This window comes from Oncorhynchus kisutch, linkage group LG17 (assembly GCF_002021735.2).
Source record: "Oncorhynchus kisutch isolate 150728-3 linkage group LG17, Okis_V2, whole genome shotgun sequence".
NCBI classification, from domain to species: Eukaryota; Metazoa; Chordata; class Actinopteri; order Salmoniformes; family Salmonidae; genus Oncorhynchus; species Oncorhynchus kisutch.
Genome location: NC_034190.2, coordinates 31,898,620 through 31,912,447, shown reverse-complemented (window position 1 = coordinate 31,912,447; position 13,828 = coordinate 31,898,620). Strand labels below are relative to the sequence as shown.

The window sequence follows — 13,828 nt, the reverse complement described above, 5'->3', positions numbered from 1 at the left end:
TAGGAAACACTTTGCTGATCCTCAACACAGGGAACCCCACAAGGGTGCGCGCTTAGCCCCCTCCTGTACACACGCCTCCAACCTAATCATCCAGTTTGTAGATGACACAACAGTAGTAGGCAGCCTACAGGGAGGAGGTGAGGGCCCGGGAAAATATCTGGACCAGGGAAAATAACCTCTCACTCAACGTCAACAAAACAAAGGAGATGATCGTGGACTTCAGCAGAGGGATGGGACCGCAGTGGAGAAGGTGAAAGCTTCACGTTCCTTGGCATACACATCACTGACGATCTGAAATGGTCCACCCACACAGACAGTGTGGTGAAGAAGGTGCAACAGCTCCTCTTCAACCTCAGGAGGCTGAGGAAATGTGGCTTGGCCCCTAAAACCCTCACAAACGTTTACAGGTGTACAATTGAGAGCATCCTGCTACTTAGAGACTGCTACATAGGGCAGCAGTCTCTAAGTCTCAACTACATCGCCCGCAACTGTAGGGCTCTCCAGAGGGTGGTGCGGTCTGGCCAACGCATCACTGTGGGAAAACTATCTGCCCTCCAGGACACCTACAGCACCCAATGTCACAGGAATGCCAAAAAGATCATCAAGGACATTAACCACCCAAGCCATGGCCTGTTCACACCGCTATCATACAGAAGGTCGAGGTCAGTACAGGTGCATCAAAGCTGGGACCGAGAGACTGAAAAACAGCTTCTATCTCAAGGCCATCAGACTGTTAAACAGCCATCTCTTGCCGGCTTCCACCCGGTTACGCAACCCTGCACCTTAGAGACTGCTGCCCTATGTACATAGACTTGGAATCCCTGGCCACTTTAACAACGGAACACTAGACACTTTAATAATATTTAAATAATGTTTACTCATCTCATATGGAAATACTGTATTATTTTGTACTGTATTTTAGTCAATGCCACTCCAACATTCCTCAATCTAATGTTTAAATATTTCTTAATTACATTATTTTACTTTTAGATTTGTGTGTATTGTTGTGAATTGTTTTTAGATACTACTGCAATGATATATACTACTGCGCTGTTGGAGCTAGGAACACAAGCATTTCTCTACATCCGCAATAACTTCTGCTAAATATGTGTATGTGACTAATTAAATTTGATTTGATTTGGAGTTAACTGCAATCTGAAATAAATGCTTCACAGAGTTCAAGTAACACATCTCAACATCAACTATTCAGAGGAGACTGCATGTATCAGGCCTTCATGGTTGAATTGCTGCAAAGAAACCAAGAAACACAAGCAATGGACACTAGACCGGTGGAAATCTGTCCTTTTGGTCTGGTGAGTCCAAATTCACGATTTTTGGTTCCAACCACTGTTTCTTTGTGAGACGCAGAGTAGGTGAATGGATGATCTCTGCATGTGTGGTTACCACCGTGAAGCATGGAGGAGGAGGTGTGATGGTGCTTTGCTAGAGGCACTGTCAGGGATTTATTTAGAATTCAAGGCACACTCAACCAGCATGGCTACCACAGCATTCTGCAGCGTTACGCCATCCCATCTGGTTTGTGCTTAGTGGGACTATCTTTTGTTTTTCAACAGGACAATGACCCAAAACACACCTCCAGGCTGTGTAAGGGCTAGTTAACCAAGGAGAGTGAGTGTAGTGCTGTACCAGATGACCTGGCCTCCATAATCACCCGACCTCAACCCAATTGAGATGGTTTGGGATGAGTTGGATCGCAGATTGAAGGAAAAGCAGGCAACAAGTCCTCAGCATATGTGGGAACTCCTTCAAGACTGTTGGAAAAGCATTCCAGGTAAAGCTGGTTGAGAGAATGCCAAGAGTGTGCAAAGCTGTCATCAAGGCAAAGGGTGGCGACTTTGAAGAATATATTTAGATTTGTTTAACCCTTTTTTGGTTACTACATGATTACATACGTGTTATTTCATAGTTTTAATGTATTCACTATTATTCTCCAATGTAGAAAATAGTAAAAAATAAAGAAAAACCCTCGAACGAGTAGGCGTGTCCAAACGTTTGACTGGTACTGTATGTCTAAAGAAAAGCACACACACACATCACCTTTGACCGGCTAAAAACAGTCAGTGGCCCGAGCAACTGTCTGCCAAAATGGACATGAAATGTCACACCGGAGAGAATGCCTGACATTGGTCACTTAGAAAATGACCTAGATTCAGGCAGCAATTATAATCATTTCCCCAGCTTGGCTTTTTAATCTTCACTTTGCATGCTGCCTGTTGTCTGACCTGAACTTTCAAGCCAGGGGAACACACTGTGCTACCGTGCCATAAAGAAATTACTAATCTTATGAATTTGTAGCAGTCTCACACTAACACGAGGTTTTGCCCATCTTATTTATTGTGGAATAAAGTTGCCCCATCTGAATTCTGTTATACACTAAAAGACGCCTCCAGGGCACACATTGACTATTCAGGGCACGTTCACCATGATGTCTATGGAACTACTCAGTCAACATGGTCTAATTAGTCAAACCTTAGAAGCTATTTAAATCATCTCTTTGCCTGATGGTAGGTTGTACATGTAAAAACAGCCACTACGGTGCATCAACTTACTGTCATAACGTCTCTCATTCTATATACTGTACTATAGTACATAGCTAGTTGCTGCCACGCCAGCTTCTATCCCCAAGCCATAAGACTGCTGAACAATTCATCAAATGGCCTACCAGACTACTTACATTGACCCCCCCCCCCCTTGTTTTTACACTGCTGCTACTCACTGTTCATTATCTATGCATAATCCCTTTACCCCTACCTACATGTACGAATTACCCCAACTAACCTGTACCCCCACACATTGACTCGGTACCGGTACCCCCTGAATATAGCCTCGTTATTGTTCCTTTGTTCCTTTTTATTTAATTTTTTACTTTAGTTTATTTACTAAATATTTTCTTTAACTTTCTTGAACTACATTGTTGGTTAAGGGCTCGTCAGTAAGCATTTCCGGTATTCGGCGCATGTGACAAATAAAGTTGGATTTGATCAGATAATTAAGAAACAAAACAAAGGGGAAATGGGCATTGAAACTGTCCCGCTGCTTCGGAAATCATGCGTCAGATACTTTCATTTGGGAGAGCATAATATTCATGATGCCCGCACTGGACTGGAGAAGCAGCGTCAGTGTCAATAGGTCAGAGAGAGAATAGCGGTGTCAGAGAGAGAATAGAGGTGTCAGAAGGCATTTAAAAACAAACGCACGGTAAGGTCAGCAGAGATGTACCTGGCCGGCTCGTTGATGTGGAGGCGAGATAAGACGGGTCAGCCGGAAGCGTTTATTAATCAGCTCTTTTCAGCTGGATTCCTCTGAAATCTGAACATCGTGACAAAGCATTGTGCAAATAACTCAATATAAGCTCTATTATATCATTCATCTGGAGCTACACCATGTCCCCATGAAGAAGAAAACCAAGCAAGACCTCTGGGTTTACAGAGAAATGTATTGCAGTCATGCTTACCCAAACCTAATTGTTGGGCAGAACACTGGACCCCAACTGAAGCGAAATGGCTTTCACAGTGTCCCCTCACAAATATGTGGTTGTCTTATCTGCGGTCTGCAATCCCACTTTTGACACCAATGTAACAAGGGGCTCGTCTTGAAACCAGCAACCTCATTAATTTCCTACTTGAGAAACAATAGTGTAACATAATCTGTTGGTCCTTTTCATTGCCCTGAATGAATTGTCGTATTCCCTAGAACAATTGAGCACGTACTAAAAAAAACGAAAACAAAATAGGTACAGAGCGGGCTGTTCTTTGGAGATAAATTAGTCTTTGTCTATAGTAGAACATCTAGACGTCTTTGCTTACGGTAGACACCTATGGTAGAGATGCTAGCCCACAACAGATGTAGAACCTTCCCCCTTTATTTTCACACATGCTAATCATGTCATTATCGATCCACTTTCAGCAGAAAACCTCCCACACACACACACATTGGAAACGGCAACATAACATGGCAGAGCATAAATTAACATTCGTATGCCATGGCATTCAAACTACAGTACAGGACTATGTTCCTCCATTTCCATGACATTTTTAGAATGCATCTCTACTCAAAAGAAAATCGTTTAAGTTACTATCATTAGCTACTGGCTGATAATGTGAAGAAATTCATTGTAGTTGTCCAACTGCCTTAAGTCAGGCTCCATCAACATTGAATACTCTCGGCTAAAACAGTACATGCGAGTGAACCAACAGAGACATGGAGATGTCCCTCTGATATACTTTTGTCTCTATTCACAGCTCCCAGACCAAGATCATTCCTGAGGCAAGTTCTGGCCAGACAAAACAATACCTAGCATTTACAATAACAGTACAAGGAGGACTGTCAACAAAATGTTTATAATCATTGATACTGCCCACTGTACACTTCCAAAATAACTACTGCCACTACAGTAAACAATGGAATGAGTATTTCCGAATGTTGTTTATAATGAATAATAAGTGCCTAGAATTGATCCCTGTGGCACACCTGAATGCAGGTGTAAAATGTCTGACTCATGGCCACCTGCTGATACAATGATTTTAATCAATAAGCCCAGGCTTGTTAAAAGAGACAGTCTTTGAGTTGGGTAATAAATCCCACCCACTAAGCACACGTAAATATAGGCTTGTTTACAATAGAATACTATAAGATTCAGAGTGATATCATCCCATGCCCTTGAATTACACAAACCAAACTGTTCATGTAGATGTGTCTCGTCAGATTAAACAGCTCTTTAGGATTTTTCTTTGAAAACAAATACCATTTAATCCACATTTCACTAGCTTCTGTTAGAATGCAGTACTGTATTTATGGAGTTTGGAATTAAGGATATATATATTGAGACATGCCTGTGCCAGCTTTCAGCAGCTTTAAATCCCCACCGACTGACTACATGTGAGTGTGGTGATGTGCAGACTAAATGGCTATGGCAACTCAGAAGTGAAGTGTAGTAAAACTCATAAGTCCTTGGTGGACAATTGCAGACTTGTTGGGTCAGTTAGTACTTCATAGAACCCAGTCCAGAGTGCAACTCCTTCCTATGTGAGAGGTCCTTGGGAGGCTTCGCACGGTGCCGGTGACGCACTGCCTTTACATATTTCAGAGTGTTTGTTCCTCTGTGAGTGTGTTTCACAAGGTTATTGCGATAATCAGGTGAGGGAATGAAAAATGACCTGACATCTTGTAGACGGGGGACATGGCAGACCCCACACCTCTGAATAATGCAGGGCTGTCTGTCAAGGGCTCACACTCACACATATGTGCACACACAGACATGTATAAACAATCAAAATCGACCAATATATGTTGCCAAGTTTTAATTTACACTATGGTCTTGGTGAACAATCTACTTTCTGCTCTTTGCCTAAATGACTGCAAACATTTTCAGTAATATCTTCCAAATAGTTCAGCCAATTACTTCAAATACTTCAGCCAATTGCTGTGTGGCATGTTTTTCTTCCAGTATTGCATTTCGACAGGACTGCATCACTGAAATGTAGTAGTTCATTTGTAAGATGGGTCACTCCAAAAAAAACGAGGGAGAGTGAGTCATCTAGTCAGTACAATTGTAAGTCATTCAATAATCAATAAAATGCTGGGGGAGCGGATCCCTCTCTATTCCCTATACACGAGGATGCACTGCAGGCTAAAGACCAACTGTCCATTCCTATAGTATTATAATGAGCGGTAGTAAGGGTGGACCAATAATTTACCTGGGAATCATTATTAGAAACTGGTTTGAACTGGCCAGCAAGGCCCTGGCCATTCCACATTCAGGGGAAGGAGAGATGGAGTTAGGAATTGTGATAGAGAGGTCAGAATGAACTCACAGACTGCCAACATGGGCCAGCATCCATGTGGAAAGCTTTCAACACCTTGCATGACGAATTGAGGCTGTTCTGAGGGCAACTCAATATTGGTGAGGTGTTCTTAATGTTTTGTACATTCAGTGTATATTGGGTGTTTGAAATGCAGAATTTTAGATTCGATTACACGTTGGTTATTTGACTTTGTTTCAATGTTGATAGCGAAATGGTATATTTTAATCATCGTTATTGTTTTAATGTCATTCTGTCAGCCTCAGCGACAATTATTCGAATAATTCTATGGATGTTTTGTGCACAAATGTGATGACTGAAGTGTCTTATTATAGATTTTCAAATCTGACTTCTCTATGTAGTCATCTACGGAGATTGTCTTTCTGGGCCCGACGTCAGTTAAGCTGCAGTACCGAAGCAAGACTGTAGGAGCAGTCAAAAACGTGCTCCTAGACTGGATCCCTGGCCCCTTGGTCCAAACTCTGGCTCAACCCTAGCCCTAATTATGAGTCTTTTGTTCAACTCTGGCTCAACCCTTACCCTCACCCCACTTAAACTCCCCCACATCCAAATACCCAATATAATCCCAAATTACCACATCAAGAACCACTGTGATGAGGCCAAGCGGTTCACTTTGGAATGACTGAATCCTTTCATTACTTACAACTTTACTTGACCTGTCAATTAGTCAACAATGGATAGCAGCAGCCCGAAGGTGACCAAATGTGAAAGTCCACATCACTTGCACAACAACATGTGCCTTTCTACTCAGCAAGTGCTAATTGCATATCACCTGTAGCCACTTTCCCAATGGACGTCCATCATGGCTCAACACTGCAGTCCAGTTTCCACCTCCACTTGTCTGTGGCTGGGGAGTGTCAGGAAAGTAGGAACTTAATTACGCCTTGGTGATGGAGAGGGATCCTTGAGCTAAACCTTCTCCAGTGAATTATAATGAGACGACAGTGATGACAGCTGTTGAACTACAGTGGCAAGAAAAAGTATGTGAACCCTTTGAAATTACCTGGATTTCTGCATAAATTGGTCATCAGATTTGATCTGATCTCCATCTGTCACAACAATAGACAAACATAGTGTGCTTAAACTAATAACACACAAATGATTGTATTTTTCTTGTCTATATGAACCAAGAAGGGATAATATGCTACTTTTGACAAAGACCTGGAGGCGAACAGTGAGGACGAGTCTGTAGATGTCTTTATAACTTCTAGGTCTAATATAGGACGTATCAAGACCCACGTGGTGCGCACCATAGAGGCCTGAGGCTCCATGCACATTGAGCTCCACGAAGCGCAAGCTGCTTTCTGACTCATCAAAGTCCTGATGCGAAGAGAGGCCAGTGCATGCTTGGTCCCGTTTAACGCTCCTCGGGAGTCCAATCCCAACGCGCCTTACTAAATTTGAGAAACGCACAACTTGCCCTCATTCTCTGAAACAAAGCTGTGCACCTGACACCGGTGCTCTTCCGTCCAGATTTACATTGACGAAGGAAAAAAATCAGTATTGACTGTAGGCAAGTTGTTTACGGACCAGAAATTGCTCAGATGTTACCTAGGCCTAGGATATATCTGCTGGATACCATAGATTGAGTCATTTGACATTTATGGTGGACCTATTCTCTAACCGTAGACTTGATTGCCCTTACACACAAGCAGATACTTATTGGATTCAATCACACTAGAATAACATTAAAGAGAGGAAATTCCACAGAGGCAATAATTCAAGCCTCAAAGCCTAGAGTGATGTCACCCTCTAGCAAGGGGGGCATGCATGAAGTATCCCAGCATTTAGGCCTAGATATTGAAGAGCAATACGGCATTTGATTTAATCACACCAGTTAAGCCAATAGTAAAGGTGACTGTGGGAAAGGGAAAAGGGGGATACCTAGTCAATTGTACAACTGAATGCATTCAACTGAAATGTGTCTTCCGCTTTTTACCCAACCCTTCTGAATCTCAGAGAGGTGGGGGGGGGGGGGGGGGGGGGGGGGGGGGGGGGGGGGGGGCTGCCATAATCAACGTCCACCTCTTCGGCGCCCGGGGAACTGTGGTGTAGTGTAGGTCATTTTTTACTGACAATGAGATGATCAGTAATCTCACATTAGGCTACATTACATAATCTTGTCCTATTCGTGACGGTATTAGAAGGCACTTTATGTCCAAGTGATCCATAAATTAATTAACGTAATTCATCAAAATGAAACAATTGCAAAGTAAGTTGTGCTTGATATGCATTTGAACAAGGCATGTTGTAGTTTCCTTCCTTCGGACTGTTGCGTATTGAAGAAATGAGAACAACATCAATCATAAAGCATTATACAGAATGTTGACTTCTCTTATTTGATGTAGCACCATAGCAATATGGTAACATGACACCTTTCAACCTGGACTCAGGGATAGATGTAACAAAGTAAATATAAATCTGTCTCCCTCCATTTAGTATGATATGTTACATTTCCGTATGATATGTTACGAATTGCAATTCGTACAATATGTTTTAAAAAAGTGCAATACGTATGATATGTTATGAATTCCAATTTGTTGTGGCTAACGTTAGCTAGGTGGCTAACATTAGCTAGGCTAGGGTTAGAGGTTAAGGTTAGGGGTTAAGGTTAGGAGTTAGGGGAAAGGGTTGGCTAACATGCTAAGTAGTTGCAAAGTAGCTAAAAATTAGTAAGTAGCTGCAAAGTTGCTAATTAGCTAAAATGCTAAAGTTGTCTGTGATGGGATTTGAACACGCAACCTTTGGGTTGCTAGACGTTTGCGTTATATGGCGTCCATCCTCCCCGACCAAACTCCCTCTTTTAGTTTTAGCATAAGTAACCTTCTGTCTTATGTAACTATAACAAAGTAACATATCATACTAATTTGAGTGTCACAGATTTACATGTACTATGTTACGTCTAATCTGAGGCCAGGCTGCGACTTTGGAGGCACAATATAAACATGGTAATATATGGATAGGCTCCTAAAGTTTCACCCTGGTCGATGAATTCCTTGGTGTCGCGTGAATGTTTAATATCATTGACCGAGATATCCATCTCACCCAATCCATGCAACAAAAAAAAGTCTGAGGAGACGACGGTGTGACGTTTGAGCGAAACGGGAGCAGCACGGGGTTGGTTCTGTATAAATAGCCATCAAAAGTTTCCAAGCAACAACAGAAGCAAGTGCAGTACCCACGAGAAGAAAGAGTAAGGACCTGAGCTGTGAAATAGAAAGGGAGAGAATAATACGAAAGACACGAATAGTTGCCAAGAGAAATTAGCTGAAATTCGACTTGTTTCGCATTCTCTCAGTTCAAGCGCAAGATTTTGAGCACCATGGACAGCATCAGGGTTCGCTCACTCTTCTACCTGGGCGTCTGTCTGTCTGTCTTCAGTGTTGTTTGCCAGGGGCAGATGTCAGATGACAACAGACTCTCTTCACAAGAGGAACAATTTCCACTGGGATATGTCACCAGAGATTTGGTAAGTCACTTTACTAATTCACTTGGTTTTGTCCTTTTAGGATAAAGCATTTTGTTTCGATTCAAACCAATCCAGAACATGTTCAAGTTTGATCTATTTATCTATTATTTACCATCAACTGATGTGTGACTATTCTTTGATAGAGATGGAGGATGGTCTACTTTTACCTTACTTATTCAAATTAGCTATGTAGGCTATATGTTATCTACATCAGTGGTTCTCAACTGGTTTTGCCTAGTTACCCACATTGAACCAGGTTGTCTCAATCGTGGCCCAATATTCGCATAACGAAAAAGCATCGGCAAAATACATCCTGGAAAACTTTAAAAATATATATATTATATTGATATTACCTCTTTCATTGTCAATAATAAAATTTGGCCCATATTCTTGATGAAGAATGTTAGGAAACTCGCTGGTTTGAGACCACAAAATCAACCAAAATAGTGCTGCTCTATATTGACAATACTGTGATTGAAGAATTATTTTCAGAGAATACATTATTTAAAAAATTACGTTAATTATAATTTCTACACACTTGAATTCTAGTCGTTTAACTTCAGACTGTAGTATTTTTTCATCTTTTTTTTTTTCAAAGTTGTTTTACTCAGACACCGATGACCCATTCAAAACTTCACTCGACCCAAATGTGGGTCATGACCCACCAGTTGAGAATCGCAGATCTACATGATACATTTGTGCCCATTCTTTCCCAATGTAAAGTAGCCGATTCTATCGTCCCAACTTCAAGCTAATGTCGAAAAATCGATGACATGTAATATTTATTTAGTCTGATAATGAAGATGGTTCTAATAATCTTTATTGGGGACTTTTTTTCAGGCTAATGCGCTCGAGAGGCTTCTGGAAGGGGTACAGCAAGACGACAGGATAGGTCTATCAGTGGAGAAAAAAGCAAGTCTCATTCCAAGGGTAAGTAAATTAAGTCAAGAACCTTCGTTCTTTCACATCTACCTCATATCTCTCATTTCCAAAACGCAACAGGTTGTACAAGAGCCATCTATTTGGAGAGCCAGCATAGCCTATGGTGCTGTGAGAAGTTGTCTGTTACATTGAAGATGCTTTGATTTGGGAACAGAAATGCAAGTAGGACCTAATCAATTTAGGGAATTTCTCTCTTCTCTCATATATACAGTGTGATGTTGGAGAGCGGTGCGCTATGAAGCACGGGCCGCGCATTGGAAGGCTTTGTGACTGTCTGCGAGGCACCGCGTGCAACACATTTTTCCTGCGTTGTTACTGACCCCGGTCACATACCTATACCCTCAGACGCACAACGTTTCCGAGACCCAGGCGTGTGATACTCCCATGCACGCATGCCATTACCAATGTAAAAGTCAGTCTGCATGTATGACTGTCTTGAGTTCCTTTGTCTTCTCGAAGTATAACTAAATGTATTTCTTTGTTTATTAAAACGTCTTCTTAAGCTCCACGCGTCCTCTTGCATTGTAGAGTACTAGCCTTTTGATGACCCATTGAAAAAACAGTTCACTTACTATTTTCCTATTGCATTTGTAGCCCTACACCTACATTTGAATCAGTTTTGGTTAAACTCCAAATGGGTTGCTTATAATGACATTGAAAATTGAAACATTGGATTAAGTTTCATCCATCAGAAATACTGTCTAAAATGCTCTTTTTATTAGGCCTACATTTTTTTAGGTCGGAATTTTGAACACATTTTAGTTCATGGATAAAAGACCTAGGTGATAACTGCACATTTGGAAGTAATTTTACATTGTTGCAATAGATCCTAGGCCTTAATCTTGCCGAGAGATGCATTCACAGCTGTCTTGCTGCAGATGTCTTTGCTCCATAATGACTAGGCCTATGACTAATTGTGCTACCATCATAAGACTTTACAATCAAATATGAATCAACCTCTCAAGAATTGAGATGACCAGGATGGACAAGTGTTGATCTTTAATACCAGATGGATTTGGAGTCTGTCTCAGTCATTGGTTAATGGGCCAGTGTATATACAAACATTTATATGATGCACATTTCTATCACCAATAGTTTATATCAACCTGTCTGACCTTTTGGCTGAGATAATATGAAAATAATGTAATAATGTATGAGATATGAAGATGACCTATGGCCTTTTCAACCAGCAGATTTCAGATATTAAAGGCCAGGTGTCTTCAAAAATGTGATTCTCATGTATTATATATATCTACTTCCACACTATAAGGTTGGAATAATACTGTGAAATTGTTAAAATTATGATAATGCCCTTTAAGTGTAAGAGCTGTTGGAAAAGACCAACTGAAATATCAGCCTGTTTTGGTGGGATGGCGTTTTGGCCTGCCTGGTGACATCAGCAGGTGGTAAATTAGTGGATAGACCAATAAGATAGACCAAACCGCTCTACCAATAACAGCTAGTTTTCAGTTTCCCCTCCACTCTCAGACCACTCTGGCCAAATTCTTTCTAGAGAAATAGCTTATTTCTAAGAAGTTATTTTTGACCATTTTAATTGAAAACAATCACAGAAACCATGTATCCTTCAAATCTTTTTATGAAAATAAAATAGTGCCTTCAGAAAGTATTCATACCCCTTGACTTAATCCCATTTTGTGTGTTACAGCCTGAATTCAAAATGAATTAAATAGATGTTTTTATCATGACTCAGTATATGACCCAGATGCAGACACGAGAGGCGGACAGTTCGATTCTCAGAACATTTATTATAACAAAGGGGCAGGCAAAAGGCAGATCCAGGGCAGGCAGAGGTTTGTAAACCAGGTCAGTCAGACAGGTACAGGACGGAAGGCAGGCTCAGGGTTAGGACAGGCAGAAATGACAGAACCGGGAAGACTGGATAACAAATACTTGAGAACATGAAAAACGCTGGTAAGACCTAACAAGGCGAACTGGCAAGAGACAGAAAACGCAGGTGTAAATACACAGGGGATAATGTGGAAAATGGGAGACACCTGGTGGGGGGTGGAGACAAGCACAAGACAGGTGAAACAGATCAGGGTGTGACAGTTTTTCATCTCACCAATCTACACACAATGCCCCATAATGACAAAATGAAAACATGTTTGACATTTTTGCAAATGTATTGAAAATTAAATACAGACATATCTCATTTACACTTAGTATGACACTCCAAATTGAGCCCAGGTACATCCTGTTTCCATTTATCATCCTTGAGATGCCACTACAACTTGATTGGAGTCCATCTGTGACCAATTCAATTGTTTGGACATTTAGAAATGAACACACCTGTATATATATATATATATGGTCCTAAAGCTAACATTGCATGTCAGAGCAGAGACTATACCATGAAGTCTGTAGAGCTCCAAGATATAATTGTGATGAGGCATATACAGTATCTGGGGAACAGTATAAAAACAATTTGTAGATTGTTGAAAGTTTCCAAGCGCACAGTGGTCTCCACATTGAGAAATTGAAAAAATATTAAAGTACCCAGACTCTGCCTAGAGCTGGCCGTCTGACCAAACTGAGCAACCGGGAAAGAAGGACCTTGGTCAGGGAGGTGACAAAGAACCCAAAGAACAGAGTTCCTTGGCTGAGACTGCAGAACCTGCCAGAAGGACATCAGTCTCTACAGCACTTCACCAATCAGGGCTTCATGGGAGAGTGGCCAGATAGAAGCCACACTTGAGAAAAAGGCACATGACAGCACTTCTGGAGTTTGCAAAAAGATGTGAAAGGCTCAGAGCATGAGGCCAAAAGATTCTGGGGTCTGATGATACAAAAATGTAACTCTTTGGCCTGAATGCAAATCTATATGTCTGGAGAAAACCAGGCACAGCTCATTACCCGTCTAACACCATCCCTATGTGAAGCATGGTGGTGGCAGCATCATGCTAGGTGGATGCTTTTCAGCGGAAAGGTCTGGCAGACTGGTAAGTATAGAGGGAACAATGAATGGAGCCAAATAAAAGCAAATCCTTGATGAGAACTTGCTTCAGAGTTGAACATCTACAGAAAGACTTCACTGCCACTCCCAATCTAAATGGAGGATAGATGCTTGACTGCCGTTTGACAAATAAAAATATTCTAGTGCTTTTGTCCATAATAATCTCATCATGTAGTAGGCTATATCTGCAAGCTGTTGGCTTGAGCGCACGTGCCAAGACCATGGTGGGCACATATACTATATAACGCAAAATGTTTGTTCCAAAACCAACAGTAGAGTTTAAAATGTGATGAAAAGCCATTTAAAATGTGGGAATTTAACACAAAAGTTATTTTTATGTCCACTACCTCATCATGCTTTTATCCGCAACAAGTAAATTAGATGGAAAAACATGGTGGGAAAATGAGCATATTGTTTTTATGCAGATTATTTTGACTATTGGCATGAAAATGTCACCAACTGGATGGAAACCTAGCTAGTAAGGTTGTTACCCAGAAATGAGTGGATAGTGATAAAAATGATACACTATTTATTGCACAGAGTGATTCCATGCAAATTGTGACTTGTTAAATTGTGACTTTTTACTCCTGAATTTATTTA

General features: G+C 41.1%; 1 protein-coding gene across 1 annotated transcript; it reads left to right on the top strand.

Moving 5' to 3' along the window:
- The first annotated feature begins 8,863 nt into the window (after window positions 1-8,863).
- Window positions 8,864-10,758, top strand: cart4 (cocaine- and amphetamine-regulated transcript 4). The gene is made up of 3 exons (XM_020504720.2): window positions 8,864-9,312; window positions 10,153-10,242; window positions 10,466-10,758. Exons 1-3 carry the CDS (start codon window positions 9,166-9,168, stop codon window positions 10,571-10,573), a joined length of 345 nt encoding a protein of 114 aa, XP_020360309.1. The 5' UTR covers window positions 8,864-9,165; the 3' UTR covers window positions 10,574-10,758.
- Window positions 10,759-13,828: the final 3,070 nt, after the last annotated feature.